The sequence below is a fragment of the Gopherus evgoodei genome, chromosome 2 (assembly GCF_007399415.2).
Source record: "Gopherus evgoodei ecotype Sinaloan lineage chromosome 2, rGopEvg1_v1.p, whole genome shotgun sequence".
Classification (NCBI taxonomy): domain Eukaryota; kingdom Metazoa; phylum Chordata; order Testudines; family Testudinidae; genus Gopherus; species Gopherus evgoodei.
The window spans coordinates 174,880,976-174,893,746 of record NC_044323.1 but is presented as its reverse complement, the minus strand read 5'-3'; the positions used below and the strand labels follow the sequence as shown (position 1 = coordinate 174,893,746).

The 12,771-nt window shown below is 44.8% G+C and overlaps 1 protein-coding gene across 7 annotated transcripts in view; it reads left to right on the top strand.

Moving 5' to 3' along the window:
• The window catches only part of ECI2 (enoyl-CoA delta isomerase 2), an 80,423-nt gene that overhangs the window by 51,483 nt on the left and 16,169 nt on the right, over window positions 1-12,771 (top strand). For 4 of the 7 annotated variants that reach the window (XM_030552329.1, XM_030552326.1, XM_030552331.1 and 1 more), the window contains exons 2-3: window positions 176-338; window positions 2,519-2,617. In XM_030552329.1, coding sequence (XP_030408189.1) covers window positions 231-338; window positions 2,519-2,617 — 207 coding nt within the window. In that variant the 5' untranslated portion in view covers window positions 176-230. Of the gene's footprint in view, window positions 1-172; window positions 339-2,518; window positions 2,618-12,771 lie in introns of all 7 variants that reach the window. The other 3 variants (XM_030552330.1, XM_030552325.1, XM_030552328.1) reach the window with 1 other exon arrangement.

The following is a 12,771-nucleotide window of genomic DNA, read 5'->3' as shown; positions in this document are numbered from 1 at the left end:
TTGTAACTTCTTTTTGTATTTATTTACTGAGTTGTTGTTTTTTAAACATTTAGTTGTGACCCTGTGAATATTTTTTTAAAGAAAGGCAAACATTAAACATCTTGAAAAACAACATTTATAGTTACAGCAGACTAAACAGCTAGCTCTAAATGGACATTTGTTTTCCTTATAGTAGGACAGTGCATGCTGTCTGTTTACCTGTAATTCATCTGCATACGACTGGAGCTGCCATGCGAGTCAGTCAGGAAGATTTTGAAAAGGCTAAAGATCAGCTGAAGCTTTTGAAGGAGGACCCTGGTAATGAAGAAAAGTTGAAGCTCTATGCATTGTTTAAACAGGTAGGTCAGATAATTTTTGTTTAAATTGTGGCTATAGTCTGAAAAGTGACTGTAAAAGAAATCTTCTTAAAAAGGCATTATAGGGTTGTACATTTTGTGTCTGAGCAACTTCATTGCATTTCAAAAATGCTTTTTAATTGTTTTTTAATAAATGACAGCTCTGTCAACTCAGCCTGAGCTCTGAGAGTCAAGCTGAGTTCTTCTCTCCTCATGCATAATCACTGGTAACTGGTTTGTGATTCATATTATGCCCTCAGAGACGCCTGTACAATTCCATTACCTTCAGTGTGGTGTGAGGTGTGCCTGATTTGGACTGGGAGTGTGCGTGGAATTGTCAATGCACAAGAAGAAATTGAATCCAATTCACTCCCTTTTAGCAGTGTGTACAGGGCCTGTATTCCTACAGAATTTATTTCTGAGTTAAAAAATTACTCAAAATTAATCCACCACTTAGTGTGTGTGAAATGATTATAGTTTCAACCAATGTTCCCTCTAATTTTTCCCATGCATGTTCAGAGTGAATTTTGTTATGTGCACCAATATGGAGGTGATGTGTGGTGGGGGTGGGGCTGAGGGGTTTGGAGTGTGGGAGTAGGCTTAGGGCTGGGATGCGGGGAGTGAGGACTCCAGCTGGGGGTGCAGGATCAAGGGTGGGGCCAGGGATGAGGGGTTCAGGGTACAGTAGCGGGTTCAGGGCACGGGCAGAGGGTTGGGTTGTGGGGAGGTGAGGGCGCCAGCTGGGGGTGCAGGCTCCGGGTGAGGGCTGGGGATGAGGGGTTTGGGGTACAGGCTGCCCCAGGGCTGTGGCAGGGAGAGAAGATTCCCCCCAGTCCTCTCTCATCGCAGCAGCACCTTGGCTAGGTGGGAGAAGTGCCTCTCTCCAGCTGCAGCAGCTCTGGGACTGAAGCTGCGGGAGAGCGTCTCTCCCTGCCTCTCCCCAGCTACAACAGCTCCGAGGCTGGAGCGACGGGAGAGCATCTCTCCCCGCCTCTCCCCAGCCATGGTAGATCTGGGGCTGGAGCTGCGGGAGAAGCGCCTTTGCGCCTCCCTGCCGCAGCCCTGAGTGCCTGCATGGTACTTGATAGGCTTCGGCACAGTCAAGCAGATTAGAGGGAACTTGGGTTTCAACCCATTGTATTATTTATTACTAAGGCTTAAAGTGGACAATGTTACAGAGGGCATTATGCAAACCCTCTGTAGTCGGGGGGTGGGGTAGAGAATGTCTTTGTAATGGTATGGAGCAGTGGTTTTCAACCTTTTTCTTTTTCTTTCTTTCTTTGTGGACCCCTAAAAAAATTCAAATAGAGGTGCGGATCCTATGGTCCATGGACCGCTCCCATAGAAGTCTTAGACTGAAAATTGGCTGAGCAGAATTCAGCTATAAATGTTGTACATGCTTGGCCTGGTATTTGATGCTGTGTGAGAAAAGGTGTTAAACTGGGCTTCTGTGGTAACAACACTTGCAGGTTTTGACCTGCAGATGGAGGTATTCACATACTTTTGATCAGAAAAATGGATTGCCTTTTGGGGATCTGAAACTTTGTCTAAGGGATCTGTGAAGGGTGACTGAAAATAGTCTGCAGACCCCCATAGGTCTGCAGACCACAGGTTGAAAACCACTGGTATGAAGTGTATGGAGTGGAAGAGATTAATCTAGGCCCGGGGGTTAATCTGGGCCGTATCTTGTTGTACTGAGGGAACTAATTATTGTTTTAATAAAATTCAACACACTTTTTAAAGATAGACCCTTACTTGTCATTGTCAGTAACAGCTGACATTAGTAAGCTGGGGTCTAAATATTTCTTTCCCTGTACATGTAATGTGCCTTTCTTAAAGAAAGATTGATCTCATGCAGTGATATTTTTGTAAACTGTACACACAAATACATCTTTTAAAAACATGTTTTTTGTAATTTAATTAAAATGGTTGGAGTGTCTGTACAATATTGAGATTGGGTTCTTGAGAATTTGCGTGCTTATCTTAAATACTTAAAAGACTTAATATAGACATAGTGATTTTACAGTACTCCTTTTTTTGGAGCATATTTGTTTGTTTTCAGAGCTTCTGTGCCATGATCATGTAATGATTGATAGTGGTTGTGTTCTTTGCCCCCAGCCTGCTGGTTGAGAAATTTGAACTTACTTGAAAGCTTACATGAGTTTATTCCACGCTTTATACAGGCTACCGAGGGTCCCTGCAGTTCTCCGAAGCCTGGCATGCTTGACTTTGTCAAAAAGGCCAAATGGGATGCATGGAGTTCACTTGGCAGTTTGTCTAAGGTGAATATAGCGCTGCTTTCAATTCATCACTTCATTTACAAACCAGATATTTGATACTGATTAGTGAAGGGTTAGTGTGTAACCATTTTGCATATTAGTTGAAAGTCTGTTTCAGACATCAGCATATTCTGCATTATGTCTTACAAACTTCTAAAATATTTTGGTTTTATATTTTTGCTTTGTAAACTTGGTGTAAAATGTTACCAACAGTTGATGGAAATGTTCATCTACAAGAGTTTTAGATGTAATTACTTATTCAAGGAAGGTTTGTTTGCTTGCTTGCTTTTAAAAGTACCATTCTAATTGTGTCACATTTTAGCATTTCTTTAAAAAATTAAAAATGAAATGGGCTTTATAGCACTTTTCATTGCCATACAGATTAATCCCCTGAGTGTGTGTATGTGAGGGAGAGCAAGGGTGTCTGCCTCCCTCTGTCTCTCTCAGTTGTTGAATAGATATAAAAAGAGAGAGAGCGAGAGAGAGCACACACGTGCACTTCTGATGTTCCAGGAAGAGAGAATATTCTATAGAACTAAGGCTTTTTCTATCAGCTGATCAAGGACAGAAAATGGCTTGTTCCAAATGCTAGTCTTAGCCAGGAAGCCTGGGTAAAACGTGTATGTGGCTGAATTGGGTGTTGTCATAAGGAAGTTAAAGACGAGGATCTTTAGACTAATGTCTAATTTGGTTTTAGCTGATAAAACTACCCCAGCAACAAATTTGTGCCTACTTTGTGTGTGGACTTTACAAGTGGAATTAAGCTAGTTTCTATCTCTTTCTTTAAAAGAGGAAGAAATCTTCCATCGTTAATGCTCATTTCATGGATGTTGGTAACTTGTCACATGAAATAGGAAACTTATAGGCTAAAAGACTGTGAAAAGTGACTCTAAAAAACAGCTTAGCTGTATCCCATTTTTATTCTGTCTCAACAGAATACTTTTTGATATGGAATTTGAGTAGATTACCAGAGCCTTAGGATGAGTTTGCAAAACTGATAGATATTTTTATTTTTAAACTAAGCACACTTTTTATATGAAATCTATTGAGAGAGAATAAAAATGTTTCCTGCTATGCCATTTTAGAGTCACTTTTCAGAGTAAAACTGTACTTTTATATCTTCTCCCTAAATCGTGTCAGTTGGCAAAATTTGGACTTTCCTGAAACAACTTATAGTTCTAATGGACAAACTGCTGCATCAGAAAAAAATGTTTCTTCACTTAGGCCTGGTCTACACTATGCCTTTAAACTGATTTTAGCAGCGTTAAACCGATTTAACGCTGTACCCGTCCACGCTACGAGGCCCTTTGTATCGATATAAAGGGCTCTTTATATCGGTTTTTGTACTCCTCCCCAACGAGAGGAGTAGCGCTAAAATCGGTATTACCATATCGGATTAGGGTTAGTGTGGCCGCAAATCGATGGTATTGGCCTCTGGGCGGTATCCCACAGTGCACCACTGTGACCACTCTGGACAGCAATCTCAGCTCAGATGCAGTGGCCAGGTGAACAGGAAAAGCCCCGTGAAATTTTGATTTTTCATTTCCTGTTTGCCCAGTGTGGAGCTCTGATCAGCACTGGTGGCAATGCAGTCCCAAATCCAAAAAGAGCTCCAACATGGACCATACGGGAGATACTGAATCTGATTGCTGTATGGGGAAACAAATCTGTTCTATCAAAGCTCCATTACAGAAAATGAAATGCCAAAGCATTTGAAAAAAAAATCTACAGGCTACACTGTGCTGCGTGACAAGCGTAACGGGAAGCCAGAGACTCAAACGGATGCTCATGGAGGGAGGGAGGGGGTATTGAGGACTCCAGCTATCCCACAGTCCACAGCAGTCTCCAAAAAGTATTTGCATTCTTGGCTGAGCTCCCAATGCCTGTAGGGTCAAACACATTGTCCGGCGTGGTTTAGGGAATAGCTCGTCAATTTAATCCCCCCCCCACACACACACGTGAAAGAAAAGGGAAAGAAATAGTTTCTTGACTTTTTTCAATGTCACCCTATGTCTACTGAATGCTACTGATAGACGCGATGCTGCAGCAGTGAAGAGCAGTATCCGCTCCTCTCCCCTCCCTGGTGGCAGATGGTACATGCTTGATAACTGCTGAATCCCCCTGGCTGGCCTCGGGCGCCTGGGTAAAAATAGGAATGATTCCTGGTCATTCGCAGTAGATGGTACAGAACTGCTGGTAACTGTCTTCATCATTGCCACGGGGGGCTGAGCTCCATGAGCCCCCTCTCTTTCTGGTGTAAAGAAAAGATTCTGTACTGCCTGGACTATCATAGCAGCGGGATGCTGGGCTCCTATCCCCCGCGCCGCTTAATGTCCTGCCTGGACTGTCATAGCACGGGGAGGCTGCCTCCCCCTCATTTTATCTCACTAACAAGTGACTGTTTCTTATTCCTGCATTCTTTATAATGTCACGACACAAATGGGGGGGACACTGCCACAGTAGCCCAGGAAGGTTGGGGGAGGCGGGAAGCAATGGGTGGGGTTGTTGCAGGGGCACCTCCTGTGAATGGCATGTAGCTCATCATTTCTGCGGGATCTGACACGGAGCAGCTGTGCTCTCTGATACACTGCTTCTCTAGTACACTTGCCCCAAATTCTAGGCAGGACTGACTCTATTTTTAGAAACCATAAAGGAGGGATTGACTCGGGGAGTCATTCCCAGTTTTGCTTTTGCGCCCCCGGCCGACCTCAGCCAGGGGCACCCATGATAGCAGCAGACAGCACAGGAGGACAGATAACCGTCATCTCATTGCCAAATTACCCTGGCAGCAGACGGTACAGAATGACTGGTAACCATCTCTGCTATCATGCAAAAGCAAATGAATGCTGCTGTGTAGCGCTAGAGTATCGCCTCTGTCCGCGGCATCCAGTACACATACGGTGACTGTTAAAAAAAAAAAAAAAAAAAAAGCTGAACGGGCTCCATGGTTGCCATGCTATGGCGTCTGCCAGGACAATCCAGGGAAAAAGGGCGCGAAATGATTGTCTGCTGTTGCTTTCCCGGAGGAAGGAATGACTGACGACATTTACCCAGAACCACCCGCGACAATGATTTTTGCCCCATCAGCCACTGGGCTCTCAACCCAGAATTCTAAGGGGCGGGGGAGACTGCGGGAACTATGGGATAGCTACGGAATAGCTACCCACAGTGCAACGCTCCGGAAATCGACGCTAGCCTCGGACCATGGACGCACACCGCCGAATTAATGTGCTTAGTGTGGCCACGTGCACTCGACTTTATACAATCTGTTTTATAAAACCGGTTTATGTAAAATCAGAATTATCCCGTAGTGTAGACCTACCCTCAGCTTAGCAATAATATAGGTAACATCGCTTAAGCAATCATTGTCAGAGGGGTAATGATTTCTTTCTTTCATATTGATTATGCTGTGGTAGCTCTTGTAAGAGCTATTTCTCATGTTCTGATTCTCAGATCATGAACTGTTGATCACTCTTCACTGATGCACTATTTTTTAAAGGACTTACAGTTAATAAGCAATGTTTACAGACTTCAGTACTTCAGAATAGTAATTGTTCACAGTGCGAGAAAGTAATGGCTCTTTGTGCATTGTCTGAGTGGGATAGCCGCGTCAGTACACTGAAGGCTGAGCTGCCTTGTACAAACTATAGTTAGGTCTTTGCACTATGCTGCCATAGGTCTGACTGCTTCCTCCTAGCCACATTACTGTATGTAACAGACCTAGTTCCTGATTGTGAAACTGGCCAGCTCAGTAGCAGAAATGCCAGCCCTTCCTTATTTTCCATAATCTCATGATTTTTACATGTATTTATAAATTCAGGCCTCAAATCTATGACTTCTGTATCACTTGCAACCGTTCAGATCCAACAAATGCAGCAAATAGTGTCGTGGCCATGGGGGTCATTCTTCTCCCCTGTGGCACGTGCGCAGACTGCACGGTGAGGGTCTGATAGAAAGGAAGCCCCAGCAATTTTGAATGGGGTTTGTGGTGCAGAACCCATGTGGTGCAGAACCCATGCTACAAGATGTGTGTCATGCTCTAACTGCTCCACGTAGACCCTGCTGGACTATATTAATGTGCTCTAAATAACTTTTTAGAGCATGCCAGCTGGTCCCGGTTTCTCAGTGTGGAGGAAGAGAGGTCATAACTATGCAAAGGGGGAACCCAACACATGTGCAGGCCTCTCAGGTGCCCTCCTTATGAAAATTCTGGTTGCACTTCTAGTGAAAGGAGTGCTGTGGGGGCAAGCAGGCATGATTTCTTTTTTGCTACACCCCATTTGTCCCAGAGATCACCAGCAGCCATTGTTGATAAAAATGGCTTATGTGGGTGATAAAAATGAGACAAATATGCCAGAAAAGTCCTAAGTGGAATGGTTTCTGAAGTTCAAAATAGACTATACAACCAAATTTGAAGTGATTAAGCTATTGAGAGAGAGTGAAAATTGTGTGTACTATGAACTATGTCACATGGACACATCCATCATGCATGGCTGTTGTAACAATGTGAAAATTTTCATTGTGCGAAAAAGCATGTTGAGACAGCAAAAACACCAGCCAGCAGCATGCAGATAAAGCAATTCTTTACTGCAGACATCAACGAGAATGTGATCTGTGCTGAAGTGTTAGTAAAGGGCTTCATTGCTGAGCATAATTTGCCAGTTGTGGTGAGCAATCGTATCTCAAAGCTGCTGAAAACTGCTTTTCCTGATTTGGAAATCACCAGGAAATATGTATGTATTCGCACAAAGACGACAGCCATTATCAAAGAGATGGCAAATGACCATGTGGACCATCTAGCAGAAAGCATGTGGTGGTCATTGTCTAGTCTAGCCTATGACAGCAGAAATGGTGCAGATGCTGTCAGCCTCAACCTGTACAGAGTGTGCCACTGGAGAGAATATTTTTCATCTTCTGAATTCAAATATGGATGCCAGGAAAGTCCTATGGTCAAACTGCTTGGCTTTTGATGTGACAGTGCTTCTGTCATGATGGGCGTGCACAAGGGTGTTGCAGTGTTTATTCAAGAGAAACATCTGTCTCTTGTGGGCTGCGCACTTCACCTTGTGCACATCACAGCAGAGAGAAGTGCAGTATCTGAGAGAAGTGCAAAATATCATGATTAAGGCTACATTTTAGTCACAGGTATTTTTAGTAAAAGTCATGGACAGGTCACGGGCAGTAAACAGAAATTCACGGCCCATTACCTGTCCATGACTTGTACTATATACCCCTGACTAAAACTTGAGCCGGAGGTGCTCTGGGAGCTCCTGGTGCTGGGGGGGAGGCGAGTGCAGGCCTGCTGGTGCAGGGAGGAGGTGAGCAGAGGTCTGCTGGTGGAAGGATGGGTGGCAGCGCATGGCCTGGGACCCCTGTTGGTGCTGGGGAGTAGGAGAGGGTTGGTGGGGTTGGCAGGCTCCCTACCTGGCTCTTCACAGCTCCCTGGAAGCAGCTGGCATGTCCCTGCAGCTCCTAGGAGGAGGGAAGGCCTGGGGGGGTTCTGTGTGCTGCTCCCGCCACAAGCGCTAGCTCCGCAGCTCCCATTGGCTGAGAACTTCAGCCCCGCACTCCAATCTCCTACCCCAGCCCTGAGCCCCCTCCCACACCCAAAGTTCTGCTGCTGCTGGCCTAGGGGCTTCCCGAGTTCTGAGGCAGCCCTGGAGCCAGCTGCTGCAAATGTTGTGGAGGCCACAGAAAGTCACGGAATCCGTGACCTCCATGACAGACATGCAGCCTTACTCATGATGAGCTCCTAATTGACATCTTCTGTTATTTCAACAACAGCATGAAATGTCCCCAGGAGTTAATCTTGTGTCAAGCTGTGCAGTGTGGAAGTCTGTAAGATATTGAAGCATGTGAGCGTGCACTGGCTGTTGCTTGGCCTATATCTAACCCAGCTCATCCAGCAGTAGAATCATTGGCCATGTTTTCTGGGTTGAAGCAGCAACATTGGAAAGAGTTCATTCATGCAGCACCAAGCCCAAATCTGCAGCTATCAGTCTGCACACTCCTCCTTTGCAGCAACATAAAACCACCACAGATGCTGATAAGATTCATGCTAAGGTGACAAGCCACAAAGACCAGGCCATAAGAGACAGCCTAATGCAAATCAAGATGGGCCAGGCAGAGCACAAATCAGCAACAACCAAAACTGAACCAGGCATAGCAGGAGCCGCCAGCCAGTTATCAATAGCAAAACTGGACATCACAGCAGCAGCACTACTATGGTTGGTTGCATCACAGTTTCTGATTGAAGGTCAACCTTTCCAAGACCTTTAAAATTGACATGCATATTTGGATTTCTCTGAAATTTGATGTTTATGAGGAGAGTGCCTGGATAGGGTTAGTGACCAAATTTTGGGGTCATTTCAGCTAGGGGTTGCAGAGAGAGAAGCTCCCTCTCCCCAGAACTAGCCATTTTTCAAAAAGTTTCTAGATGGACTCTTTTGTGTGGAGCTAGAGATCAAACTACTGATGTGATATAGGTCAAAATAGTCTTAATCTATCAAGTTTTACCCAGCGTAGTTCATGGCACCACTAAATCTTTGGGGTACCCAAACTGAATGGTAATTAAGAAAATGTAATTTTTTTTATAATGTGTATGTTCTAATACAGAAAAATGGCAAGAGAGTTTCCTTTTCCCACCATTTTATATGCTTTAAAACTCAACTCCTTTTAGGTGTTCTAAAATCTGAACAGTTACTTTCATTGCATTGAAATTTGATGTGCCTCAGGGGGGCATTAGTGGTCCAACCACAGGGTCATTTAACTAAAAGGTTCCCAAGTTACAGCCCCCACAAAAAATCCTGTTTCCTTCTGCTGCCTTGTACTGTTAAACTGAGCCCTGCTCTACACCACAGTTTGTCGACACAAGGCAGCTTATGTTGACCTAACTCTGTAAGTGTCTACACTAATATTTAGATCCTGCCAACGTAATTCACTAGCTACATCGACTTAATAACTCTACCTCCATGAGAGATGCAGAGTCAATGTCAATGTAGTTAGGTCGACACAGTGTCAGTGTACGTGCTGCGTTGCTTACATTGACTGTTGCTGGCTTTCAAAAGCCATGCCACAATGCCCCACACTAACAGTTCAGTCAGTGAAGTACTCCTGGCAAGAATGCACACCGCTGACATGAGCAAAGCATAGACATGCACAAGTGATGTAATTACTGCATCACTGTATGTTAGGTTGACTTAATTTTGTAGTGTAGATGTGCCCTGAGCGATACTAATGACTAGATGAATCACAGACCTCATCGGGATTGATGGCTGTGAACATCCTTCAGTTAACATAACTAAAGATAGATGGGGTGTGTGATTTAACTTAAGACAAAAGGATTTTGACTGAGTGGCCGGAGGCTGCTACAGTTTGACTCCTGGGTGGCTTTTATTTTGAGGGAATGTAATCAGTCTTCATTGGGGAAAATTAAATGTGTGAATGTTTCCTGGGAAGAGATGGACGTTAGGAGGGTGGAGGAGTGGTGGAATAAGGTGAGAGGGGTTTGGGGTGCAGCGTGGGAGGGGGATAAATGGGGATGGTTTGTAGGGGAGGGGAGAGACCTTGGAAGTTAGGGAAAATGGAGGAGGAGGACCCTTTTCCCCCGTTGTCTATCTTTTAATAGTGTTTGATGGAATCTTGAGGGTGAGAGTGAATGGGTTGCAAGAGGAGGTGAAGAGCTTGTACATTGCAGTGCCTCTGGGGTTAGCAATGTAAAAGTATATGTGTTAATGAGGCAAACTGGGGCATTGCTGAAAGAGGGCAAAGTTTAAGGTTGTGTGTGCAACCTTAACTCTGCATTTCCTGGTTTTCAGACTTTGAATTTTGCTCAACAAAGGGCTTGTCTACATCACAAAGTTGCAGCGCTGGTGAGGGGGTTACAGCGCTGCAACTTAGGAGGTGTACACATCTGCAGGGCATCACCAGCGCTGCAACTCCCTGTTTGCAGCGCTGGCCGTACTCCCGTTTTGTCTCGGGTGTAGAGGATCCAGCGCTGGTGATCCAGTGCTGGTAATCAAGTGTAGACACTTACCAGCGCTTTTCTTGACCTCCGTGGAATAAGCAGGTATCCCAGCATACCTGAGGAAGCCTCTGGTAATCAAGCTGGTCTCCTTCCCCGGTTTGCTCTCGCGTTCCCCGAACCCCGAGCAAGCAGGTCTCCTTCCCTGCGGTTTGCAGAGTGGTTCGGGGAACGCGAGAGCAAACCACGGCGAAGCTGGTCTCCGAAACTTTCCTCCTTAGGAATAACCCACATATCAAGGGTGGGGGGTGGATTTGGCTGCCTGCTTCGCAGTGCTAAGCTTTAAGCTAGCTGACCGTGGGGGGACATCTGATACTCCCGGCTCAGCTAAATACATTCAAAAATCCACTTCTCCTGGCTCCGATCCCTGCACTGCACTGAGCCAGCAATGGAGTCACACTTCAAAACAAAGCAGGAGGACGGACTTCCTGCTCGGCTGGGCTGAGCAGATGCCGCGGCAGCAGTTTCAAACCTCGGGCTGTTCTGCTTACAAGGGAAGTTTGCAGTTGCTGTTTTTAAGCCACGGTCTTTAAGCGCGTTTTAAAGCGGAGACCAGGGCAACCTATTGCGCGCGGGCGGGCGGGGAGCTGCTGCTGCGGCACGTACTTTCCAATCCCTCCCCCCAGACCAGAGGGGATGTTCGCCAACACCCAGACCAAACCTCTCGGCTCTTTTGTGGCTGGGGGGCTAGACACGCGGGGCCTCGTTTCCCCGGTTTGCTCTCGCGTTCCCCGAACCCCGAGCAAGCAGGTCTCCTTCCCTGCGGTTTGCAGGGGGGTTCGGGGAACGCGAGAGCAAACCGCGGCGAAGCTGGTCTCCCTCCCCGGTTTGCTCTTGCGTTCCCCGAACCCCCCTTGAAGCCGCCCAACAGCGCTGCAGTATGGCCACATCTAACACCACTTGCAGCGCTGGTTGCTGTAAGTGTGGCCACTCTGCAGCGCTGGCCCTATACAGCTGTACTAATACAGCTGTAACAACCAGCGCTGCAAAATTTTAGATGTAGACATACCCTCAGTGTTCTGAAAGGGGACAACATACCACCAACCTATGTTAATATATATTAATATACTTTTTTTGCCATTGATTCACTTAAGAGCCAAGTTTTCAACAGAGTAGCCTTTCTAGTTTGGCCACAATTTGTGCTTGCAAAATGTGCTTCTATGGTTTATTTACCTAACTGCAGCCACAAGAGAGGTAGTTAAGATGAAAGTACTAAGATTTGTGACAGCAATTGATTTATAGGCTTAAAAATGCAGGTACAAATCTTTTCAATTTAATTTATCCTGCCCAGAAGGGAGGCTGGGCTTTTAAATTCATTTAAAAATTGACCCCAAATTACATATAATTGAATTTATAAAGAACATGTTGGATAATTATTCTTTCCTGAGAAATCCAAGTTCAGTGGTGATATTTTCGTAGCTCTCTGTGAGATCAAATGACTAACTCAATATAAAGAATGCAGCTCCTTGCTCTTTGGGCCCTGATCATTGTTGTTGGCAAATCTTTCCTTTTGGAAGGTTACCACTTATAATGTTTGTTCTCACGACACCTTTTAGAGTGAGAGAGGAGCAAGTCTGGGTCATTCTTGCACCATAGAATGAATAAAGACTCTTATCTCTCCATAAAAGAACTCGGATTACCAAGTGTAAAAATTTGAGGTATCAGATTGTACATGTGGAAGTTAAAATAAAAATCTGTTGGGCAATCTTATCAAAATAAAAGACTGATGCATATAGAAAAGCAGTTCTCTGATGAAACTATAAGAGCTACAAAATATGTGTGTGGGTGTTTGTAGATGGTTGTTTTAAAATGGGCTCGCTACACCCTGTAGAATGAGCTGAACAACTCATATTAGAGAAGAATCCATTCTTGAAATTCAAATATAGAGAAATGGAGGTTGTCTAGCAGTTATGCTAATATTCAAAGGCAGCATTTCATTCAGGATAATAATTTGAGACATCCAAGAATTTACAGTATTCTTATTAACTTTACACCGTTAACAGATCGTTTTTTATGTTTGAGCTAAATATTTAGTTTTCTTTCATGTCTGTAGCTTACTGTTTAAAATGTGTCTTAGCCTCCTTTTCTGGCATTTTATTTTCCATCTGTACTTGCATTCCGAAATAAATTTTTT